Source organism: Capricornis sumatraensis, chromosome 1 (genome assembly GCF_032405125.1).
Source record: "Capricornis sumatraensis isolate serow.1 chromosome 1, serow.2, whole genome shotgun sequence".
In the NCBI taxonomy this organism is placed as follows: domain Eukaryota; kingdom Metazoa; phylum Chordata; class Mammalia; order Artiodactyla; family Bovidae; genus Capricornis; species Capricornis sumatraensis.
In genome coordinates this window covers 32130913-32156259 of record NC_091069.1, presented here as the reverse complement: position 1 = coordinate 32156259, position 25347 = coordinate 32130913, and the positions used below count along the sequence as shown (strand labels likewise).

Sequence of the window (25347 nt, the reverse complement as noted above, 5' to 3'; positions counted from 1 at the left end):
CTATTGAAAAATTTTTTTTTCTTAAAAAAGTAAAAGAAAAGGACATTAAGACATGACTAATGGAGAAGAGGTGTTGAATTATATTTTTTTACATTTCTCTCTAAATTGCTTTACTTCATATGTTAATGATTAGTTACTTATTACACTTTAATCAATCTATTTTATAGAGAATTCCAATGGTTTAGAAACACATGATTTAAACCAACATATATGGGAAGCCTAACATTTGGACAATGAGACAATAATCACATATATGGGAAGCTCAATCACATATATAGGAAGCCTAACATTTGGACAATGAGACAATAATCTAATCCTGCTTTGCCTTGGTCATAATGTATATAAATTATAGGCAAGTAAAACTAAAAGTCTTTTAAGTAAGCCTTGGAAGGTTTAACTTATAAAGTTAAGGTAAAAATCAAACAGAAGACAATCCTATACCTCGGCACTTGAGGGAGTAAGTGGAGGCAGTGCTCTGAATCTCCTACTTACACAAAAGTCAAGTGCTATAGATATAGGGAGTCACAAAGTTTGCAACAGATGCAAACTATTGGATGGCAATAGTTGCTTTCTGCAATTGTTTGCAAACTTGACTGTACATCAGGATTGCCTGGGGAACTTCTTGGTTATATCCATTGAAACACCATCTTTAGGGATGGTAAAAGTAAGAGGCCCACTGAAGAACCGTTAGTCTGTACAAAGCTGTTCCAGAAGTAGACAGACTAGTGAGATTCATACAGATGGCTTTCCGGAAAAAAAAAAATCAAGCTGCTTCCTTCACATACCATTAGGAAGCAGCTGACCTAAAACGTAAAGAATGAAAAATCATTTGTAAACTGAGGAAACCTAATGTAACAGGAAAATGTTAAAATTAAGAAAAGTGATAGAATAATGAAAAATATTTTTAAAATTGTTTTTCAGGAGTAGCCATACAAAGAGTTTCTTCCCAGAGAAATTGTTTACTTAGAGATTAGAGAATAAATTACAATGGGAAAGGTATATTAGGCTCCCATAATTTCATGACAATATTTTTAAATGTATCAAAACTCCTTATCTTTGAATCTTTATAAATTTTCTGGCCTTAACTCTCAGCTAATTTTTCCTATTTTTCCTAAAATACTGTTAAGTTCCTTAAGGGTGGGAATATGGGAATATGCTTGTGTCATTTACTATGACATAGCAGTTGTTTAATTATTAATTAATAATTTCATATGACATAATTTTAACTTGAAACTCCCATGTGAGTCAGGAGATACTGGTACTGTAATGGTCATGAAGCACAGATCTACATACATGATATAGATCTGTACTATCCAAAAGCCCTTTGACATGCTTGTTCTGCTTGGAGTGATCTTCTAAAACGCTGACAAAAATAGCACTTCCTCTCTAAAGCCATCCCTGATTCTCAAGTCAGAATTAATTTTTTTCTTCTTTGGTTTTATCTTTATTATTATGGCCCAGGCCACATAGATCTTTAAAACAGTCATATATCCTCCCATTACAATCGATTTTGAGCTCCTGGAAGCCAAAACCCTGCTTTGTCATCCTTGAATCCCTGGCACCTTACATAGTGTTCTACGTATGTGAAGAACTTGATACATGTCTGCTGAATGAATGAATGAATGAATGAATGAGTGACCACCACATGATACCCTGTTCTTTAAAATGTGCATCCCAAAATTCAGTATCTACTCATGAATTACTTTGCTTACCCATTTCTTCCTTTCCTAAAACTGATTATTATAAAAACTAAATGCAATAGTTGATAAGAAAATATTTATCAACCCATAGATTATATATATGTTATTCCATATTAATAAAGAGCAAGGTTAATGAAAATAGCTGAGAGGAAAAAAAAAAACCTTACCTTCTTGAAATAGTTGTCTGGCATAAGATGGCTCTCTGCCTTGAGGTTGGAAAAAAGCATAAATGCACTTTCTCACTAAATCTTCCCAGCCAGTTCTGCCAGCAGCTCTCAGGGAACTAGTATCAATAGAGATGATTTTACCTATACAAAGAATGAAAGCTTACATGTATGATAGCCTCCAGATATGTCATTCACATTTCAAGACTAACATGCATCTAAAAATATTCTGCTGCCTCTCAACTGCTTAATGGACAAAAGCACTAAAAAGCACTATTAATTTTTATTATATATAGTAACAGTATATCAGTGACATGAAAATACAAAATTGTTTTGGCCTTGGAGTGTGTTGTATCACATCACAAAATTCAATACCAATCAAGTATTAAAGTCATACCATAAAGACCCAAAGCTATGGATACTAATGTAGGTCAAACTTTTCTGGGTTGCTCTTTGGATCCTGCTATCTATATACTAATGACTTACTGTGGATGGAGAGGCAGAGATGAACTATATTATTTTGGTTTAAATTAATTTCCAGTAATTAAGTGAAGAGACTATGAGAAAGTAAGCAAGTCTTTCCTTTTCTACCTCCTCTTGAGTTGTAAACAATATTGCACTTAAGAGTAAAGACTGAAGGCAAAAAAAAGTTAAATCAGAAAAAGATAAGTGAGAACATTAAGATCTGCTAGGCTATCTGCAAACAGAACATATGCTTTATAAAATTTAGTGCTGATTTGATACTGTTATCACATTTAAATAAGTTTCCTGAATGATTATGGAAGAATTCAGGCAAATTATTTCTTAATTGGGGGCCATTTAATCCAGTTGGTGATTTTTCAGATCAGTTTTATTTTCTATAAATCTTGTATTCATATAAGATAATATAGGGGAGATATATACATATATGTGTATGTGTGTTAGATTATTAAAGTGAGACCTACAAAGCCTCATCCAATTTCAGAGCTTGAATATTACCAAGATCATCAATACCATTCCACTAAGTGTGTACTCCACGCTTGTCACATCCCTCTGTCTTTATATTTTCCTGTCAATCTAGGCTGTTTCCAGTTTTTTGTCATTACAATCAATACTGCTATGAATATCTTTCACATTTTCCATAGTGCATGAGGTACATAAGTAGGAATAGAACTGTTGAGTCATAGGTTACATGAATGTTCAATTTTATATTAAACTGTCTCCCAGAAACTTTTATAAGAGTTAATCCAACATCCTCTCCACCGCTTGGTTTATGGTTATGGTCTAACTTTTGTATTTCCCTGATTAATAAGGTTGAATATTTTTCATGTTTATTCACCTCTCAAGTTTCCTCTTCTGTGAACACCTGGTTGTCTTTTCTTCATCTTACTTTTTTTCACACAATCAACTCAAATCTATTGTACTGTTTGTGCCTCTTTAACTAATCCCTTCTTTACATATTTATCTTGGTTTCTTTAGAAATAAAATCTTTATTAGACCTCTATAAAGTAGAGTCTAGAATCCAATATACCCAAGTTCAGATCAGGTTGTCACCCAAGTCTTGGCATAAATGTAGAAAGAAAATAAATCAAAATTTAAATGAGAGAATTCTTGTTATTTTAGAACAGTTTGGGGACAGCCTGGTGAAGGCTGATTGAAACTATAGATAATTTTGGATTTCCTAACAGTTTCAGTTATTCAATTTTTGTCTCATCACATAAGGGACTAAGAACTGGTTATAGCAGAGAATCCACTGTTATATCATCCTCAAATGCAATAATACTCCTCATATGCAGTGACAAAGGGAGGCCTGTGTGTGTGTGCTTATGTGTTCAAGTTCAGTATTAGGCCACATGAGAGCAATGAAGTCTGTAATTGTAGAAATGGAGGGTAGAAAGTAATTAAATTATCAATAATGGCAATGGAGAAGGCAATGGCACCCCACTCCAGTACTCTTGCCTGGAAAATCCCATGGACGGAGGAGCCTGGTAGGCTGCAAGTCCATGGGGTCGCTAAGAGTCGGACACGACTGAGAGACTTCACTTTCACTTTTCACTTTCATGCATTGGCAAAGGAAATGGCAACCCAATCCAGTGTTCTTGCCTAGAGAATCCCAGGGACAGGGGAGCCTGGTGGGAGGTCATCTATGGGGTCGCACAGAGTCAGACACGACTGAAGCGACTCAGCAGCAGCAATGGCAACAAATGATGAGTAATGTGATGAGTATCTTAGGAGGGAATCATAAATAGGCTGACTTAGAATACTTGCTAGAGCAAAGTTTAACTAACAAACCAACCAAACCACCGTTCAACATTTCCAGGGAGAAAACTTTTTAAGGGACAAGAACCACTTCATGTAGAGTTGGAAGTACTGCTAAAATTTAAGGAATTAAATATCTGATACTTTTTATAACTAGTTTATGATTGTTTATCTAACTCAATCCCATGATATAATGCCAACTTTATATTTTAAGAATACTTCATATTATTTTGGCATCTTTATATTTTCTTTATACTTTATATTTTCTCTGGTATTTTTTGTGTGGTAACTGTGTACAGTATGGTAATGCCCTTTTAATAGTGCATTGGTGGAAGAAAACACAATATAAAGAAAGAATCCTATTTTAGGGCCTAAAGATACCTGTTCTCAGTAATTAGTTGCCTGGTTTGGGAAAAGTCACCATTCCCTAATGTGTAAAATGGGCAGGCTGGATTCTATAATCTCTGAGGTTCCCTCTAGATTTATGATTACTCCATGATTCAGAGCTTTTTAATTTTTACAAATTTATTCTAAAATCAGGCATATTAAGATTTTAATGCTGGGTCCTTGGTCAGAAACAAAACTACCAGTTGTATCATTGTTCCTATAGAAAAATACAGTCTTTTTTTAAAACAATCTAATTTAGGATTCAGTTTATGGAAATACAATTGAAGAAAAGCTGAACTATATTGTTCCTAAATTATCCTCATAATTTTTAGGCCTCCCCTGTCTTCCACATTTATTCTGTGGACTAACCATCACCCCTTTCCAACAAGTTTTTATTCTATCTCCCAAGCCCTCTTTGGTTTTACTGACACAAAAGATCAGCTACATTTTTTTAACAGACCCTATTTTTCCTTCATGCAATAATATTTTTGGTTTTTCAATAAGGGTTTATTAAATTTTTCCAGTGTTGTTCACTGGTAGAAAGTAACAAATACATGCTAGATTCAAAAAGGGAAAGGAAAGGTATGCAAATTGATCGTTACTACACTTAGATGCTGTATATCTAAGCTCCCAGACATTCTCTTTGCTGTATTCAATTGTCTGTGCCAATGTATCCCCACCTACTACTCTTTAGTAAGAGCAGTTGGGAGTTTATCTTTAACACCCAAGAATAAAGCATACAACAAAGATTTATGGGGCTAAAACAGTAATAAATATTGTAAGAGGATGTTATAAACAATGGTAAAGTAAAAAAGTAAATGCTAACAAAGAATAAAATTTAGTAGAAATGATTTTTAAAATCTTGGTCTGCTATAAGTCTATAGTATCTATCTCTCTTTTAAAACTAGAGTGGTGAGTGATATACAGTTCTCACTGATGAAAACCTAACTGACAAAGTGAAGACAGGATTAAACAATATAGGGGAATTCCCTGGTGGTCTGGTGGTTAAGGCGCCATGCTTCCGCTGCAGGGGGTGCAGGCCTGATCACGGGTGGGGGAACTAAGATCCTGAGCACGCCACGAGGCATAGCCAAAGAAATCTTAAAAAAAAAAACATATTAAACAACATATGAGAAATTCTTTATATTAAACAATAGTTAACAATTTGGTTTTGGTGAAAATCAAATCTGAAGTAGGTCTTTAAAAAGAAGGGCTTATTTTCAGGCACTCACTCACTTTGTGGCTGCCTCCTATCCTCCTTTTAATTCTAACAGACGTCTCTGTGTTAGAACTTTCTGCAGCTCTGTTTCCTCAATCAGGAGCACTCATTCTGCACCCTTCCTCAATGCACCCACCCTTCCAACACTCTTACTTGGCACAGTTGGCATCCTTTGGGGCTTAATTGTGTGGTATCAGCTTGACATGCTTTCTGTTAACCAGCTGATTTTTAAAACAGGACCTCCCTATTAGCTTCTCTTATACCACTTACATCTTTTCCATCAAAAAAGTACAAATCTGTAATCATATCATTGCTTTTTGCTCAACCATGTATACCCAGAGCAATCATACATATGACAGGCACTTTCAGGCATTTGATCAGTATGTGCTGAATCCATTTAAAGGAAAAGAATAAAGGAAAAATGAAATAGATACATTTATGCACAATACTAAAACCACCCTTTTGTATCTATTTGTAAGCAAATATATTAACACTGCCAATTTCTTTTCATGAATTTGAAGAAATAATTTATAATCAACAAACAGAGATATGTGAATAACTATAAAATAATTTCCTCTCCAGCACCCTCCCGTAACAATATTGACAGTAGCTAAAATGCACAATATCAAGACCACATCTGAAATGTTTTCTGTAGAGGACTAGTGAACAGCAGCTGAACAGCAGAGAAGAGAGGAACACAATTAGTTTTAAGGGGACAGTCACATTCATTAATGCTGAAAGAACATCCTGAACTTTGCAGCTAGTACCTGTAGTATCTTGCTTGGTCATAAAGGATTCTACACCCGTAATAGCTGGAGGCCGAGGTAATCGCCGTGCAATACAAATCAAACATGACTGGAAATCTGCTCAAAACAAGAAGAGGAAATTGAAGGAAAAGAGGACAGAAAGTGGTTCACATCTACTACCTGCCATTAACGGTTTTTGTAAAAACAATACATGTTGTAAGATCTGACACAATATTGGAGTGACTCTGATCTAACAGTATAATATCAGAATTAAAATTGCTCGCAACCAAACACTAACAGCTCCAGAAAGAGGTCTAGTTGGAATCAATTATCCTTTCCCACTGAATATTCTTACATAAACTAGAAGAGATCGAAGAATCTCAAGTACTTGGCGGATAACAGTTTGAAGAAGTAGTTTTGGCTAGATTTAAGCAACAGAGTGGTTTTTAAAATATAGGTTCATAATTTCCTATACTCATTAATGGCTACAAAGATTATTCCTATAACCACTAAGCAGATCACAAACTATCATATGAAAAAAGAACATTTAACTGTTTCTGAAGAGGCATTATTTTGCCCTTGACAGAAGACATTTATGTTCTTAGGACCTGAAATTTTTTTGAATGTCCCATTTCCATTTTTGTGAGAGGCTGCACACAGCATCACACAGCTAAACATGAGACAGGCCTACATGTATATTCTGTAAAAAGTTCCCAGCTGACTGTTTAACCCTTTACCAGGTAGGACCCACTACAGACAAGCCTTTTTGCATCTGACTGACCTCCACAGCTTCCTTGCCTGTTCCTTACTCCACCAATTTGTGGTGTTCTTAACTTAGTTCAGTTTCAGTGTGCATGGAAAACTCATCCACTGAAACGTATTTAACTAATACCATGTTCATACCCTATTCCTATTAGAGCTTCAGCTGTGTTTTCATCTGCTCATAAGCTTTCTCCTTATAAATTACCTTGTATGGCCTCAAAAGTGCTAGCTCTATTCTCCAGTGTTCCGTACACGCTAAGCTTGAAACTTTCTAAAAATCAGAGCTGTTCAACAGCCTGCTGCATCTGGTGTATTTCCAACTGGCAGCAGCGAGTTACAGCTCTTATTTCTAGGCAGCAAGTTGGTTTGAATGTGACATTTTAGTGGGAATGTCAGCTACAACTGAGAATTTGGGGGTATTTTAAAGGAGGGTAGTTCTAGATGTTAACAATTTTTTTCTTAAGTATTAAGAAATATACAGCAAATTGAAGAGCCACTAAGATATATAATATAGCAACCAAAAATATCATCTGAAGAAGGCAGTTTATAATCAATTTCCTCTCTGTTTCTAAAACCACGGGAAAAGCGATCGAACACCTTAAAACCACCCTCTGTTTTACCTTCTCCATCCTCCTGAATTGATTTCGGCTGTGACACAGTGAAACACTGCATCACTTCATACCGCTGGCAAGCTTCCTGGTTCTCGGGGCCAGGCTCATCTGGACGGTGAATTAGCATCCTGCAGTTAAAGGTATGGCTGTTACGGCGTGCTGCTTCTTGAGGCCAAGGAACTCCATTCACTGTGAAAGAAAAATTGATTATACGCCTGTGAAGGAGATGAAAAGGTACAAACTCTGAAGATACAAATGACACACCTTTACTCATCTGCTTAATTAGATACTCAGATTAAAAGACCCCTTCAGATCTAACACTATCCTGAGGCAAAGAGACTTACCTTCCTTTGCAAATTCAATCCTTTTACCAATTAGAGAAATGTAAAACTTGCAAGAAACTGTATAGTATTTCCACCCTCAAAGATAAGGCCTTACAAATACCCTAATTCGTTAACAGACAAAGACAAAATTAAAAATTAATAGCTTCTTGCTTTTTTGCTCAGAATTTTATAGCAGTTAGTTAATAAGCTTTTCCACTTGCTTCCTGCTATACTCTGGCATTGGGGGGAAAAAAAAAAGATTGACAATCATAGGTCTGTTACTAAGCGAGAATTTTAACCTGGAAGGCATGGATGCTTAAGGGATGGCTTGAGAGTATGTTGTATGTTCCTCCTTCTGGTTGGAGGAATCAAAGTTTTTCAAATAAGGCTGTCACTCAAAAAAAATATTTAGAATAGACAAGAGACCAACCTTGGTTTTTTAAATCATTTTTTTCTTGCTCTTTATTTTATTTGCACAATCTGCATGCTACAATGCCTTAAATATAGCAGATAATCATTTTACTTCATTAAAATGATTGCTAAAACAGAAATGCTACTGGATTCAGTGTAAGAAAACTGAATTCCATTGTACAGCAGATATTTACACATGTCAAGTGAGAATCACTGTGTAGCGAGTCACTACTTTTCAGTTATAATATTATATTCAAGCCATGGTGAGAGACAGGGTTTTTCAGGCTGTTCTCTCACCATTCCCAACAGTTTTCTTACCATAGCTTTGCTGTTGAATCTCCTTCTTTTTTATTATCTCATCACTCTACAACAGTTAGAGGATATCATGGAAACAAACCTATACTGGAGTAAGGAGTCTTGGTTCTTTGAACTAGTTGTGAGGTTTGGGTTAATAACTTAATCTTTGCCTCCTCTTTAAAATAAAGGAATCCACTATATTATCTCTCAAGTCACTCACACTCCACATTAAGACCCCCTAATAACCCCTTGAAACTAGCAATTTTAATAGTAATAATCGTTTCAGGCTCCCAGTAAACACATAGTATTTTTTCAAAGAAGAAATAACACTTCCATTTCATCAAGTGAACAACATAGGAAATAAAGAGCTATGAATAACATTTTATTTTCATGTTTGATTAGTTATACAGGATTTCTAGCCAAGACTCTCCTCCCAACTTCTGGAGTGCCTACAGGTTAAGGAGCAGGTACATGGCTTAGTGAAGAGAACACAGGCTGGAAGTCAGCCCTATCTATCCTCTCAGCTAGCCTCCTCTGGCAGTGAACAGCCCATCCAACCATTGGATGGAACTTCAACCATGCTTGGAACTCGTGAGTTGAAACCGCTTACATCAAAAAATGTTCATTTTAGTAAGTATGTAATATGAACACTATTCTTTCCTCCCTCCTTCCTTTTTTCTTTTCTCTAAGCAAGGTGGTAGGATAAATTACATACATTTGTCTCTTCCTTAGACATAATTAAAATTCAAAACAAAAGGAATTCCAAGCAGAAGCTTCTTGTGGTAAGACGACTAACTGTTCTGCTTCCTAACTCTGTCACAGAATTATGGCAAAATCTAGAAGAAGAGGATAAAAGGAATGTTCTCTATCAGCTATTTGATGATGTTCCTCCTTCATATTTAATCTCAGGCTGAAATTAAATTTTAAAATATTTAAAATATGTATGACATAGAATACCATATATTATAAACATAATAATAATTATACTTTACTGAGGGGAAGCTACAGAGAGCTCATATTCTTTTAAAAAAACACATTCCTTTTACCTAGTGATTTTGGTAGCAGATTCTTCACAAATTCTGCATGATCACCCACATGCAGTATGCTGTAGACACTGGTATTCATTAATTCCTCCTGATTGTAACCCAAGTAGCTGGTCACATTTTCTGACACAAATACAATCCTCCCTTCACAGTTCACAACAAAGAAAAACCCATCCAAAGCCTGTAAAGAAAAAAAAAAAGGATTAAGAGGTTATGAGGCTAAAAGAGACAAGAAAAATACTCAAATATGTTTCTCTATTGAAAAAGAGAGTGGAAATATGTGTCAAGTTAAAAAAAAAAGGGTATTAAATAGAAGATTTAATATTGCATGTTGTCTGTGGGGGGAACAGGATTTTAAAACAGACTGTACACTTATGTTTCATGTAGGCATGAATGAATATGTCAAACTTCTTCCTTAGAAAGAAATTTTATGGCAGTAATGTGAAGTAAGCAACTGACCCATTCAGTCATAAACATCTCTAAACTGTGGGTTAAGACCTGGTGTCTACCCTCAAGGAACTTGTGGTACAGTGGAGAGACATAAGCCTAATAAAATGCCAGTGAGAAATACAGTATGAAAGACAAACACAGACTATTCTGTGAGTATAAAGAAGGATGCTTATTTGGGGTCAAGGTGGGAGGCAGAGAAAGGCTCCTTACAGGCGCTGATCTGAGTTATAAAAGGCACAGCGGCGGAGGGAAAGAGGAATGAGGGAAGAACACTCTAGGCAGAGGAGAGAGCATGGCACATAAGGGAACTGAAAAGCAGTTTGGAGCTGCTGGAGCACATGGCACAAGACAAGCAGTGAGTCTGGAGAGGTGGACAGGAGCCAAGTCACAGAGGGCTTTCTATGCACAGAGATGGAGCCCAGGAGCTCCAAAAGAAGATGTATATGCCCAAGGGGAGCGTAATATCCACAGAGGTGCGGCAAAAAAGTCAGAATCTCTATTTATAGTAAAACCTAAAACATAAGGAAGAAATTAAGCTTTATTAATATATCGACACCCTGGTGCCTCACTCAGTCCATACCAGAATCTGAGAGAGGATCCAGAATGGAGAAGATGACAGTGATACCTTATTTATAATCCTTCTGTTTATTGCAGCGTTGCAGTTTACTTGGTATAGAATGTAGAAAAGCATCAAAAACAAGTCCTTTAAAAAGCAGAACATTTACAGAATTTTGTAACAAGACGTAACCACCCTTGGTATTACACATGATTTGCTGGCTACTTGTAAAAAAGGACTTAACAAAGCTGTCTAACAATGTTGATGAGCTACTCATTTTTATTTTTTTAAAAAAGGTAAGTGTCCCAAGTTTGCTGACCTTTTCTATGATGATGTGTGGTAATGATAATACCCTACCCAGCAGGTATTTTCCAAATAATATACACACTTAATTTTGTTCCTTCAGGGTAAAGATGAAATTTTAACAATGAAAATAAACTGCTTTCAAAAAGAGACATTATAGAGTCAGTATATGAAAATGATGTTTTGAAATGTTACCACAGTTATCATTTTGTTGCTGAAAATGATGTAAATCACTTATAAAAATTATCTTCTCAGTTTAAACATTTGGAAACAAAACCTTTTCACTGCTCAGAAGTCTTCCAGGTTTGGTGGGCTTTAAAAACCCATTTCTTAAAAAAGGAAAATGCAACACCTTTGATTAATTTGGAGAATCACTATTTGAGATTTTTTAAAAAATGGAATTTAAGGAATTCCTTGCCAGTCCAGTGGTTAAGACTCAGCACTTTCACTGCTGGGGCCTGGGTTCAAGCCTCCATGAAGATGCCTCAAGCTGCACAGTGTGGCCAAAAAAAAAAAAGAAGAAGAAGAAATCTGAAGAAAAACTTACATAATTGGTAGGCAGCATTTCAAAATGAGTAACGTGACTCAGAAACTCATCCAATGATACATTTTTTCACTTATATCTATCTCATTTTTATGAGGTGTCTTGAATTTTCAGGTGATTATTTAAGCCAAATATTCAAATAAACTGAACTTGAAACTGCATCTTAAAATCAATGCCTTCCAAAGTATTCAATCAAGATTTTAAAAAATAATGAAGCACAGCACTGTTCTCATGAAGAATACTGCTAATATCTTCTTTAACAAGAACAAAAAGAAATAAAACTATTTTTACTCCACCTGACTGTGTGACTATTTTTCACTTAGTTCATAATGCCAAGAGGAAAGGGATGTGATTAATAATCTAAAAACCTCAACACTAGACAAACTTTTCACTAATCTAGTTTGGATTTAGATGAGCACAAGAAGCCACTCTCATATCCAACTGTTTTCTTAAAGTCAGAGTAGCTATAGATTAGATCAGAGTATATCATAACAGGTGATCAAATATATGTATTTTTTCTTAAAGTTTATGTGAAAATAGGGATAACTGAAATACAAACATATATCATTTTCTTAGAAGATCTAAAAGATATTTTTAAATGTTCATAGCTATTAACTGAATCAGTGTAAATATAATTTAACTTCTTTTTTTTCCTTTCGGCCCTCTTCAGTTCAGTTCAGTTACTCACTCATGTCTGACTCTTTGCGACCCCATGAACCGCAGCACGCCAGGCCTCCCTGTCCATCACCAACTCCCGGAGTTCACTCAAACTCATGTCCATTGAGTCAGTGATGCCATCCAGCCATCTCATCCTCTGTCGTCCCCTTCTCCTCCTGTCCCCAATCCCTCCTAGGATCAGAGTCTTTTCCAATGAGTCAACTCTTTCCATCAGGTGGCCAAAGTACTGGAGTTTCAGCTTTAGCATCATTCCTTCCAAAGAACACCCAGGGGCCTCTTAAAAGAGTTTAATAAAAAAACAGTTTGGGCTTCACAGGAGGCACAGTGATAAAGAACCTGCCTGCCAATGTAGGCAGGGCAGAAGATGCGGGTTCGATACCTGGGTCAAAGCGATCGAAGAAAGATCCCCTGGAGGAGGAAACACCAACCCACTCCAGAATTCTTGCCTGAAAAATTCCATGGAGAGAGGAGCCTGGCGGCCTATGGTCCAAGAGGTCAAAAGAATCGGACACGACTGAGCACACACGCATGCACAGGTACAACAAAGTATCTCAGAGCAAGAAACAGGACTGATATACAAAGCAGGCAAGTAAGAAAAACTTGGCTATTTCATGGTGAACCATTTCCAAGGGACATACTACCCAGCTTCCAAGTTACCACCTTATTTTTCTATCTAGCTTTCAGGGTATCCTTCTAGGACACTGCCTCCCTAGCAACCCTGTCTAACTTCAGTCAGTCAGCTTCTCCCTTGCTTTTCTCACTCTCTGTATCTGTCTCTAGGTCTGGAAGTTATTACCCTTTGTCTGCAGCAGGGCTGGAAGAGACCGAGACCCACTCTTGGGGTCACCTCTGCCCACTCTGCAGACTGGCCAGTCGTGGACACAGGGGTGGTGTGCAGATAAACCTGAAGCACTAGCAAGGTCCAGAGAGATTCACCTGGACTACACAGTGCAATTATTTTAAGGCATTTGTGAAACCCAAAGGACTTAAAAGTTCTCCTTCCTTGCAATAGGTCTGTAGTCCCTGCAGGCTCCTGTTTTCACACTTTCTGGGACTTCTCCAGGCTCTCCCATTGACTGCACCTGACCTTACTGCCAAGCTGGGAAGTTATTCTAGTAGCTGGCCTCTGGAATATGCAGTTGGTCAGCCTTACAGGGAATACAGAACTTTTACCAGGTCCCTGCTTGGCCTTGGTTACATGGACTCATCATTTCCTCTAAGAAATCTGGGGCATCATGTTTCTTTTGAGCTTCCCCAGAAAAGATTGGCTTGGAAAACAGGTTGACAAAGGCTACCCCATGGCTGCAGAGATGTTCTGCTGACCTTCTCCTGAGATGCAGACAGCCTATCCTGGGCTGGATATGTGGGTTTTTTTGTTTGTCTTCTAAATTAAAATAAAATATATACTTGAAATTTTTAAAAATATGACAATTAAGTGGATAGTATAAGATCTGCCAAAATCCTATTCCCAAGAGATTCATAACATTTCAAGGAATCCTTTGAAACTATTCCTATGAATATATAAACATTTTTAATATCTAAAAGTGTATCTAATAAATATAACCTGCTAATATTTGTTCTTATTCTACAAGTTTCCCTCATGTGTTGTGCATATAATTAATTTCCAAGTATGCTGCTGGGAAGGAATCTTCCTATTTCTCCAAGTTCTCACAGCTGGGCTGACACTGAGCTACACATAGGGGATGATAACAAATGCCACTCCATTCAGTATAGCATCATCAGTTGGAAGAGTTTTTCTCTCTTCCCAGGATATCAGCCTTTGAAGAGGACCACCCTGGGTCTCAACGCAGGGTTTGCACTGGCCAGGGCTTCTCAGAGCCCTCGCTTTAAATGATTACACAAGCTTCCCTGAGTATCACTAAGTGTCAGTCACTGGACAAAGTTCTGGGAATAAAACACACATTCTCAACAATTTTATAGTCTCTGAGGGAAAAAGACAAGTACACATAGTCACAGTGTAGTACAACAGAGGCGTTCACAAAGGTTACGCACAGATCCCAAATGGGCAAAGGAATGGCTGTTGTGGGTAAAGTTTCCTGGGAGGAGGCTCAATGACACCTGAGCTGAGGCCTGAAGGACACAGAGCAATAACTCGGGGGGACAAGGGGTGGAAAGAACATTCAAACAGAGGAAACAGCTCAGAGGTTAAAAAAAAATCACCTTGTACACACTTTCATATTTGTGTTATACTTAACAATGTTATTTTTTTAAAAAACTTCAAAGTAAAGCACCATTACCTACCCCCTCCCAAAAAAAAGCCATGGGGATTATTTTGAAAGTAGTGTTTTTAAGCAGGAGAGTGGCATGATCTGCTTTAACAAAGATCCTTCTGGCAGTGGGTGTGGCATGTGGACTGGAAGTAGGCAGACAAACTGCAATGCTATTGTGATACTCCAGGTCAAATGCAAGCCTGGATCACGGCAATGGCAGTGGAAGTGACAGAAGAGAAATCTACAGATGCAGAACAAACAGCATCTGGGGACCTCCAGCAGATGGAAACAAGCACAGGGGGTGATCCTTCATTAATGACTTCAGGGTTCTGGTAGATAGGTGCCTTTCCTAGACAAAAGGGACTCAAGGGGGGAAAACAAGTTTTAAATTTTTTGACTTTTTTTTTAAAAAATAGGAGATGAGGGGATCGATTATAAATTTAGCTGTAGGAATGTTATATTTTGAAATGACGAGGAACTTTCTGATGGACATGCTGAAAAGGCAATAGGATATAATGAAAGGGAAGCTGTGGAGAGAGATCTGGGCTAAAGACATACCTATGTGACTTACAGGTACATATCGTATCATTTGGTCTTTGCTTATTTGTTTTTAACTATAATTACCTTTTCCCCTTTCAGAGAATGTCTGATTTCCTTTGAGGAGTTACTTCTTCCCCATTTAATAAAGTCTCATGGGATTCTTAATCAGGCCATTGGGAAACTTCCTCCCTAAATATGAACCTTGAGAAGAATTACAATCAGAATGTACATGGTTGGAACACATTCCTTCTGGCAGCAGAGTACTGTCCAGAGGGATCTTTCAAAGAGACCATTTGTATAGCTTCTCCTTTCTAGCCTCCTTAAGATGCCTAGTTGCTAGGTTGTGTCCAGACCTTTTTTGAACCCATTAGACTATAGTTCACCAGGCTCCTCTGACTATGGGGTTTTCCAGGCAAGAATACTGGAGTGGCATGTCATTTCCTTCTCCAGGGCAACCTTCCCAACCCAGGGATTGAACCCAGGTCTCTTGCGTGGCATGTGGAGTCTTTACCAACTGAGCTACCAAGGAAGACCAAGATGCCTTAGTTTCACCTTATTTCTAAGCATGGTTCTGTGTATCAAAATAGTATCCCAATGAATTCACATTTGGTTAAGTGAAAGTGAAGGTGGCTTAGTCGTGCTGGACTCTTTGTAACCCCATGAACTATGCAGTCCATGGAATTCTCTAGGCAAGAATACTGGAGTGCGTAGCCTTTCCCTTCTCAAGGGGATATTCCCAACCCAGGGATCAAACCCAGGTCTCCCACATTGCAGGCAGATTCTTTACCAGCTGAGCTATGAGGAAAGCCCACATTTGCTTAAAACATAGTCAGAACTGGTGTCTGCTATTTCAAATCTGTTTTAGGTTCACTATTTAGACTTCATGGCTTCCCAGGGGGTGCTAATGGTAAAGAACCCGCCTGCCAGTGCAGGAGACTTAAGAGACATGGGTTCGATCCCTGGGTTGGGAAGATCTCCTAGAGGAGGAAATGGCAACCCACTCCAGTATTCTTGCCTGGAGTATTCCATGGACAGAGGAGCCTGGCGGGCTACATGGGGTCGCAAAGAGTCAGACATGACTGAGCAATTTAGCATTAGCATTTCAAATCAGAAAGCCCCCTTTGGTATTTTAACAGACACAGACACACACAAAAACATCATATAGACAAAGATACAGATATTGATAAAATGGTCCAGGAAATATGCACAGAATAAAAAACAAAAGGAAAAGAGCCAAAAGAACCTGCGGGAAGCTAACATTGAAGATGCAGATAAAGAAAGAGTCAAAGCTATGGTTTTTCCAGTAGTCATGTATGGATGTGAGAGTTGGACCATAAAGAAAACTGAGCTTTTGAACAATGGTGTTGGAGAAGACTCTTGAGAGTCCCTTGGACTGCAAGGAGATCAAACCAGTCAGTCCTAAAGGAAATCAGTCCTGAGTATTCGTTGGAAGGACTGATGCTGAAGCTGAAGCTCCAATACTTTGGCTACCTGATGTGACAAACTGATTCATAAAAAAAGACCCTGATGCTGGGAAAGACTGAAAGCAGGAGAAGGAGGAGACAAGAGAGGATGAGATGGTTGTATGGCATCACCAACTCAATGGACATGAGTTTGAGCAAGCTCTGGCAGTTGGTAAGGGACAGGGAAGCCTGGTATGCTGCAGTGAATGGGGTCTCATGACTGAATGACTGAACTGAACTGAACTATAAGAAAAAGAAACCGGAGAAAAAAGGCTAATGAGCAGCCAGAGAGAAGAGATAGTTTTATAAAAGGGGATTATGAAGAAGTTTTACAAAAGAGGGAATGCTGAGAATATTCTCAAATTAGTGGTGTTGGTAGAGGGAATTCTATTTATTATAAAAACAGAGGATTAGTTTGGGTAATAGGAAAAAATGTATGAAGGAGTTAGAAAATCAAGAGACCTATACAAGTCTGAGTGTTAGCAAGACTTCACCAGAAAGAAGGACCTTGAGGTGGGAGAGGAAAGAAGAAATTATTTTATATATAATATAAAAATACATGTATGATTTAAATACACATATTTATAGCTACATACATGTATGTATATAATAAATATAGATATATAAAAAATAAAATTAGGCCGAGAGATAGAAAAGCCTAATTTTGGGGGAATACGTGTGTATATATACACACATATGTATGTTTTTAAACATTCATGCATGGCAGGGAGCACTTAAGGTGACGAACCTGCTTGGAAACAAAACATCCGTGTTGAGAACAGAGGGAATAAAGATTAGATAGGAAAAAACAGGTGAAAATTACAAAGTAGCTACAAAGTAATTCAAGATTAAAAGTTCTTCATTTTAAAAAGTGTGACAGAGAGTTGTTAAAATAGTAAGTTCCCTTACAATGGTCACATAAATAATTAAAAAATTCTTAGTCAGAAAACACCTACTGTAACAAAACGAGGCATCCCTTATTCAGAAGTAAAATCCTACAGCAGAACTGGGTTTCTCTAGTGGCTCAGGCAGTAAAGAATCTGCCTGCAATCTGGCAGACCTGGGTTTGATCCCTGGATTGGGAAGATCCCCTGGAGGAGAGCATGGCAACCCACTCCAGTATTCTTGCCTGGAGAATCCCCATGGACAGAGAAGCCAGCGGGCAACAGTCCATGGAGTTGCAAAGAGTCGGACACAACTGAGCAACTAAACACACAGCACAGTGGAATTAGCACTAGCTAGCTAAATAATTCCAGAAGTTTTATTTTCCCAATTAGTCCTAACTACCATAAAGAAACAGCAAAGCCAGTTTTCTTTAGTTTACCATGTGACCATTAGAATGCCTTTATGAAAATTTCTCATGTCTGTTCCTCGCATTTGATTCTGAAATGATAACAACTGTCAAAATAGTTTCTGAGATTAAAATAATCATTAAAAGTTATTTAAAATTTTACTTTGTTTTATAATTTATTAATTGGATGTAAAATATAAGGAAGATAAAGGAAAAAATCAGATTGGCTAGAACAAAGATTCTGATCACTTTCTGAGTCAATGAGAACACCTACCTCTAAAAGAAGAGGCCCCAGGGATTCCTTTTCTATCACTCCTTGACTGCTCGATGAGATGTCCGATTTCTGTACTTCATCATCAGTTGTTGATTTCTCTGTAACAAAGAAACAAAGTCACACATCTGAAAGGAGCTCATTTCCACAATGTCAAGTTCATGAAGACAAAAATTCACCTAGTTTCAGATTCAAATAACATTTACTCATTATCTAGGCACTTTCACATTTAATCTTAATTATACTCATTTTGTAGATGATAAAATGGAGGTTCACAAAGGTGAAGTAATCTTACAACTAATAAGTGGCAGCAGGAAAATTTGAATTTTCTGACCTGTCAAGTACAGTGTTTCAACAGAAAAAATGGTATAAATATATAACCTTTTTAAAAAAGTCTACTCCAAAAGTTTTTTAAAAAATGGGCAAATTGTAAAAGAATAATTATTCCTATATTTTTCTTTTTCCTTTTCTGAGCTGATCAATTGCCACCGAAGAGAGAGTGACGATATGACTCTGTGAGCTCTGATTGATAAAACAACAGCTGCTAAATAATTTGGAATTCTTTTGTGTGGAGATGTTGAAAAGTCCAACCACTGTCTTAAAGTAGCAACAATACTTATATAAAAGTTTCCAATTGGTCAGACTGGTTAGCTCACCAAAAAAACCAAATATGGTATTACTGAATACAGAGATTCATTTTTTTCACTTCAAAATATGAAATATTTCAAATACTACAAAAAATACATAAAGTGACATAGCTATATTCACATATCCGTCATTCATTTTTCACAGATGTAAGCGTTATTTGCTTCAGGTCTTTCTTTTTTAAATAAATAAAATGTTACAAACAGCTCTACCACCATTCCACCTCTGTCCCTTTCCAGAAGTAACCTGTTCTGAAAGCAGTTCTAAGCATGTTTTCATACTTCAACTACATATGTATGATTGTACAAATACAGTACTGTTTTGTGTCTAATGTTTATATAAAAACATACAGACTTTTTCAACTTATTTTTCCACTCAATATTATGTTTGAGATTTAACTGAACTGATACTTATAAATTTGATATATTTGAACTGCTGCATGAATAACCCACAGTTGACTTCCTTGTCCCCTACTGGCAGGCCTTTTGACTACTACGAACAGTGCTATAATAAACTATTTTCCGTATTTTCTCTTTGGCGATTTGTGACAGCTTCTTTAGGGTAAATACTAGAAGTGAAACTGCTGGATTGCAGGTCCTGTATATTTTCAACATTACCTAAGTTTGACAAATTACTCTCCAAAGAGGCTTACTACCAGTAACATACAAGTGTTATTATTTTTCTGTATGTTGATACTTGATAACAACACAGTTTTTAATTCTGGGGAACCTAATGGGCGTAAAACGTTATCTCATTTAGTATTTATAATACGGCTTTATTATGCTATGATTCACACAGCACACTGTTCAGGCATTTAAAACATACGATTCAATGGTTTTTAGTATATTCACAGAGTTGTGCAACCACCATTACAATAAATTTTAGAACACTTTCATCACCCCCAAAAGAAATCTCACACCCTTTAGCAGTTACTCCCCATTCCCCAACGTTCCCAAGCCCAAGACAACCACTAATCTACTTTCTATTTCTACAGATTTGCCTAGTTTGGACATTTTATATAAATGGAATCATAAAATACGTAGTCCTTTGTGACTGGCTTCTTTTGCTTAGCATAATGTTTTCAAGATTCATTGATGTTGAAGCATGTATCAGTACTTCACTCTTTTTACTGCCAAATAATATTCCAATGTACAGGTATACCTTATTTTATTTACCCATTGATCAGTTGATAGATATACAATTTGCTTCCACTTACTGGCTATTTATGAATAATGCTGTTATGAACATTTCTATGTAAGTTTTCAATTCTCTTTGTTATATACCTACAAGTGGACTTGCTGGGCTATATAATTACTCTACCTTTTTAATATTTGGAGAAACTACTAGAATGTTTTCCAAAGTGGATGCACAATTTTATACTCTCACCAGCACTGTATGAGGGTTCCAACTTCTCCCATCCTTACCAACACTTGTTGCTATGTCTTTCTGACTGTAGCCACCCTAGCAATGTAAACTGGTATTTGTATTGTGGTTTTGATTTGTATTTTTCTGATGGCTCATAATATTGAGTATGTTTTTCCTGTGCTTACTGGTCATTTTTTTGTTTTCTTTAGAGAAATTTCTATCCAGAGCCTTTGCCCATTTATTAATTGGGTTTCCCTGGTCGCTCAGAGGGTAAAGCGTCTGCCTGCAATGTGGGAGACCCGTGTTTGATCCCTCGGTCGGGAAGATTCCCTGGAGAAGGAAACGGCAACCCACTCCAGTATTCTTGCCTGGAGAATCCCATGAACAAAGGAACCTGGTAGGCTACAGTCCACGGGGTTGCAAAGAGTTGGACATGACTGAGCGACTTCATTTAACTGGGTTATTTATTTTTAAATTATTATAGCATGGGAGTTTCTCATCTAGTTCTAAGAAACACTTCCTTCATCATTTCATGTATGTGTAACATTAAGACAGATTTTTGTTGTTGTTGTTTCTTAAAAGAAACAATTCCAAAAGAATATAAACTTCCAAAGCCAAGTACATTATGAAGTAACTATGCATGAAAAGTAAAACATAAAATTTTAGGCAAAACTTAAGGCAGGAGTGGCTAGAAGTGGCTATATCGACCAGCCTAAGGCATGTGAACAGAAGTGACACACAGTTTCTGAGTCTTGTCCTCAAAGAGAAAGAAGCATACCTTCCGGTTTTCTTTCCCCTTCTTGTCGTCTGGGACGTGCACAGGTGAGCCATGTTTGACATGGATAAGGGCAATACCCTAGGAGTGGCACAGCCCAAGAGATGGAAGGAATCTGAACATCTGACACACACCTAGACTATCTTGTTAAAGCCACTGTACATTGGGTCTCTTGAAATAATAGCCTTGCCTGTATCCTAACTAATACATTCTTTATTTTTCAATAACATGATTATTTGCTACATCCTGATTGTGTCCATGTTAGACAATCTATTAACATGCTATCATAATTTACTTACATCAACCATCTAGACACACACTTTCCCTCTTTATATCCTCCTAATATAGTTACAATAATTTTTAGAGCAGTCAGTATTTAATATCTATGTTACTATAGCTACATACAGTCCATAAATGAGTCAAGGTATGTACTGTAATTTACAATTCTCATGTTTTATGGTTTAGTTTTTCTGTGAAGTCTGACTCATCTCTAAACTCTCCACCAGACTGAAAAGTTCCTCTCAATTTGCTCAGTCATCACATATTCCTATGAGTCCCACTGTTTTCCCCATGGACATATTCCTCCCGGAGCCCTCTGTTTGCGTCCTCCAACTGGGACTGGCTACTTCTTCAGTCTGCTGCTCAACTGTGACCCTTGGTTTCCTTCTACCTTTCTTCTGTTATGATTCCACGGTTTCCCTGGGTTAAGATCCAATGCCTTTCTTTCTTGGTTTACTACCTTGGTCTTAATAGATATTTCTTCGTAATTTTTACTTTTTGGCTGCACCATGCAGCATGTGGGATCTTAGTTTCCTGACCAGGGACTGAGCCCACATTCCCTGCACTGGAAGTAGAGCCTTAACCACTGAACTGCCTGGGAAGCCCTTGATAGATAGTTCTGAAACCAAGTACATAGGAGATAATGTTTTGGAGGCTTTAAATGTCTGAAAATTGTCTTTATTTTGTACCCATACTTCATTTGGATGAACGCATAATTCTAGGTCCAGGACTCTCATTTTCAGTGTTGTTATTTAGAAATCTGGATCCTTCTGAAAGTAATCCAGTATGTGTCTGTTTTTCCCTTTCTCTTTTCTCTCTGGTGTCTAGAAACTGTGGATTGGTGTGAGGTCTTCTTCTTTCTTCTTTAGTCATTGTGCTGCACATGACATGTACGCTTTCCACCTGGAAACGCACAGCCTCTAATTCTGAGAACTTTTTTGTTTTTGTATTACTTCTTATAATTTCTTCCCTTCTAGTTGGCCTGTTTTTTTCTTCCCCTGGGACTAATGATATGTTCTACCCTTTATCTTTCTCTTGCTTTCCTTTGCTTGCCTTTTCATCTTACTTTCTAAGGGATTTCTTCAAATTGTCTTTCAACACTTTATCCTTTTATTCAACAAATACACACTGAAAAGCCTACTATGTACCCAGGAACTGCTTTAGGTATTAGGGACACAGTGGTGAACAAACAGAAACCTTTGCTCTCATGGAGCTCCAGTGAGGGTAGGCAGACAATAAACAAACAAAATGTATAATATGTTAGACGTAACAAGTACTGTGGGGAAAATAAATCAAGGAAGATGTAGAAAGGTGTTTGTGTGTGTATGCACACATGTGTATGTGTGTTAGACAAGTTAGTGAGGGACAAGTTCACTTAGAAAAAATATTTGAACCATGACATAGAAGGGATACAGGACTAAGCTTTATGTACATCCAAGGAAGAGCATTCCAGACAGAGAGAAGAGCAAGTGCAAAGACCTGAGGCAAATGTGCCTGGAATGGCTGCAGGCGACACAATGAGGGGGCAACGAGTAGAAAACAAGGTAATGGGCTTGAGTTTTTTTCAGCAATCCTGATTTTAAGTTCCAAAAGTTATTTGCTTTGAATGTTGCATTTTATAGCATTTTATAGATGATATATCCTCCCTTTTGTTGGTGAAAGACTGCTGGATGGCTTTACATTTTTCTTTTGTTCCCTGTATCATCTCTGCTTCCTCTGAGTTCCTTTCTTTCCCTTTTGTTTGCTTGATTTATTCTCTTTTATATTACAGACTTTCCTCAAATACCTGGATTTTTATTCACATTAAAGAGTAAGGTACTAAAATCCTGACTGGCAGCTGTGTGAAGGGTGTGGACAAAGCAAGGAGCTGACTTTTTCCTTTGGGGACCGATACCAGTGTCAGTGTCTACGTGTCCTTCCCTTTGGACTACTCCATTTCCCCATCTTCAGAATCCTCCCATCTTCGGCTGAGGGAGGATGAGCCAGCCTGTCCAGGTGTCCACATTCAGCAGGGAAGGGGCCATACAGCCTCTGGGTGGCTCTCCCCTCTGAAGACCTAGAATACCAGCATCTCTTGTCTGCTGAATCAGTGGTCACTAGACTGCCGCTTATACTAAGTCGCTCAGTCGTGTCTGACTCTGTGCGACTCCATAGATGGCAGCCCACCAGGCTCCGCCATCCCTGGGATTCTCCAGGCAAGAATACTGGAGTGGGGTGCCATCGCCTTCTCTGAGTCACTAGACTACCCAGCCCCTAAAATCGTAAAATCCTATCACTTTAACCATTTTAAAACAGACTATTCGTTCAGTCTTTTCACAATGCTGCTGCTAGCATGAAGTTCTTCAGGGCCTATTCCTTCTGTTTGTTGTTTGTGTTCTTACTCACTGCAGATGATTTCTTGTGTTACATAAGTTTATAGCACACAATCTCCCTCAGGAGCACTTTTTCCTCTGGGAATCTGATGGGGTACGATATGGTGATGTTCCTTCAAAGCACTTTGCCTTTGTTTCTGGTAAGCAACCCAGGGGTTGTATGGTGTGGGGTCCCCAGTAAAGATGAATAGTATAAACATGAGCCATAAAAATAAACCAAGGTTTTCTCAGAGCTTCCCTGGTGGCTCAGACAGTAAAGAGTCTGCCTGCAGTGTGGGAGACATGGGTTTGATCCCTGGGTTGGGAAGATCCCCTGGAGAAGGAAATGGCAACCCACTCCAGTATTCTTGCCTGGAAAATCCCATGGACGGAGGAGCCTGGCAGGCTGCAGTCCCTGGGGTTGCAAAGAGTTGGACACAACTGAGTGACTTCACTTCACTTCTTCTTCACTTTCTCAGAGAAGGCTATTCCCCCTAACCACAGCCAAGGCAGAGATAAGCTTAAATTCAGATGGAGGGACTCTCCTACCTCTGAGCTGCTGTCTTTTAACGCTATGCAGAGCCTCGGGTCCGACACCACAATGTGTATCTCCTGGCTTAATTCCATATGATTGCTATTGTTGAGTCACTAAGTTTTATCTGACTCTTCTGGGTTTCAAAAGTTTCAAGGCAACCAGTTCTCAAGATAACAAGCCACTTTGTGGTAAAAGAAGGGTCTCAGATTCACATTCTAAAATAAATACTATCTACCCAAAACTGCTTCTTTAATAAAATTACAAAATTAATTCCATTTCTTAGCAATAAAAAGTAAAATCACATACTGTAAATGTCTTAATAACAAAGAACACAGCCAGAGGGTTTTTCTGTTTATTTTCCTACCTTGTTCCATTCTCTTCATCAGTTGTATCTGATCGACTGTCTTCTTCAATATCTTGCATTTGTCTGGTTTTACACTTAAGCTGTCAATGTCACTGATGTTGGCAGACAATAACTCAGCTAGCTCTTCCAAATATTTATTTTCTTGCTCCCTGCGCCTCTTTTCAGTGCTGTTACACAAAGAAAATCCAGTTACTGTACATTTCTACCACCATATTTCCTTCTCTGATCAAGTATTTGATACTTACATATTTACAGCAATTCTTATTTTCATCTAGAATGTAAAGCCAGATTTAGAAAAAAATCTAAATTTGTATTTGAAAAACATACTACAAAATGCCAAAGAGCAGAAAACAATTCTGGCTAAAATACATAAAGAGAATGACTGCTATCACAGATATATTACTCAATGATATATACACACTGAATCTTTCAAATAATCAGTAAATACTAGATAGTAAAAGAACCAGGCAGTACATATACTAGTTGCATTTGAAATTACTAAGCATTCTAAATAATAATTCCCTAAAAATAGAAAATCTGAATTTTCAAATAAGTTTAAGTTTGTTGTAAATTAAGCAGGCTGACTACCCAGATTTCAAAGAAATTATAATTGGAAATCTGATAAAGTCTTGATTCCTACAATAATCAGACCATTACTTGGTCCCTATCAAAAGGAAAAAAAAATCCTTCCAAAAAGTAAAATAAAAGCATAGTAAATCATTAATTAGAGACAAAGGTACAAAGAACAATGTCTTTCATATACTGCTTTGTTGTAAAGAAATAGAAAAAAAAATCTGCTTATAAG

The 25347-nt window shown here is 37.5% G+C and overlaps 1 protein-coding gene across 1 annotated transcript in view; it reads right to left on the bottom strand.

The window, feature by feature from the left end:
* NCOA1 (nuclear receptor coactivator 1) overlaps nt 1-25347 on the bottom strand; it is a 106981-nt gene that overhangs the window by 66072 nt on the left and 15562 nt on the right. The window contains exons 3-8 of the mRNA XM_068983236.1: nt 24543-24709; nt 18232-18329; nt 9905-10082; nt 7837-8016; nt 6476-6571; nt 1868-2008 (exon numbers count right to left, since the gene is read on the bottom strand). Coding sequence (XP_068839337.1) covers nt 1868-2008; nt 6476-6571; nt 7837-8016; nt 9905-10082; nt 18232-18329; nt 24543-24709 — 860 coding nt within the window. The remainder of the gene's footprint in view (nt 1-1867; nt 2009-6475; nt 6572-7836; nt 8017-9904; nt 10083-18231; nt 18330-24542; nt 24710-25347) is intronic.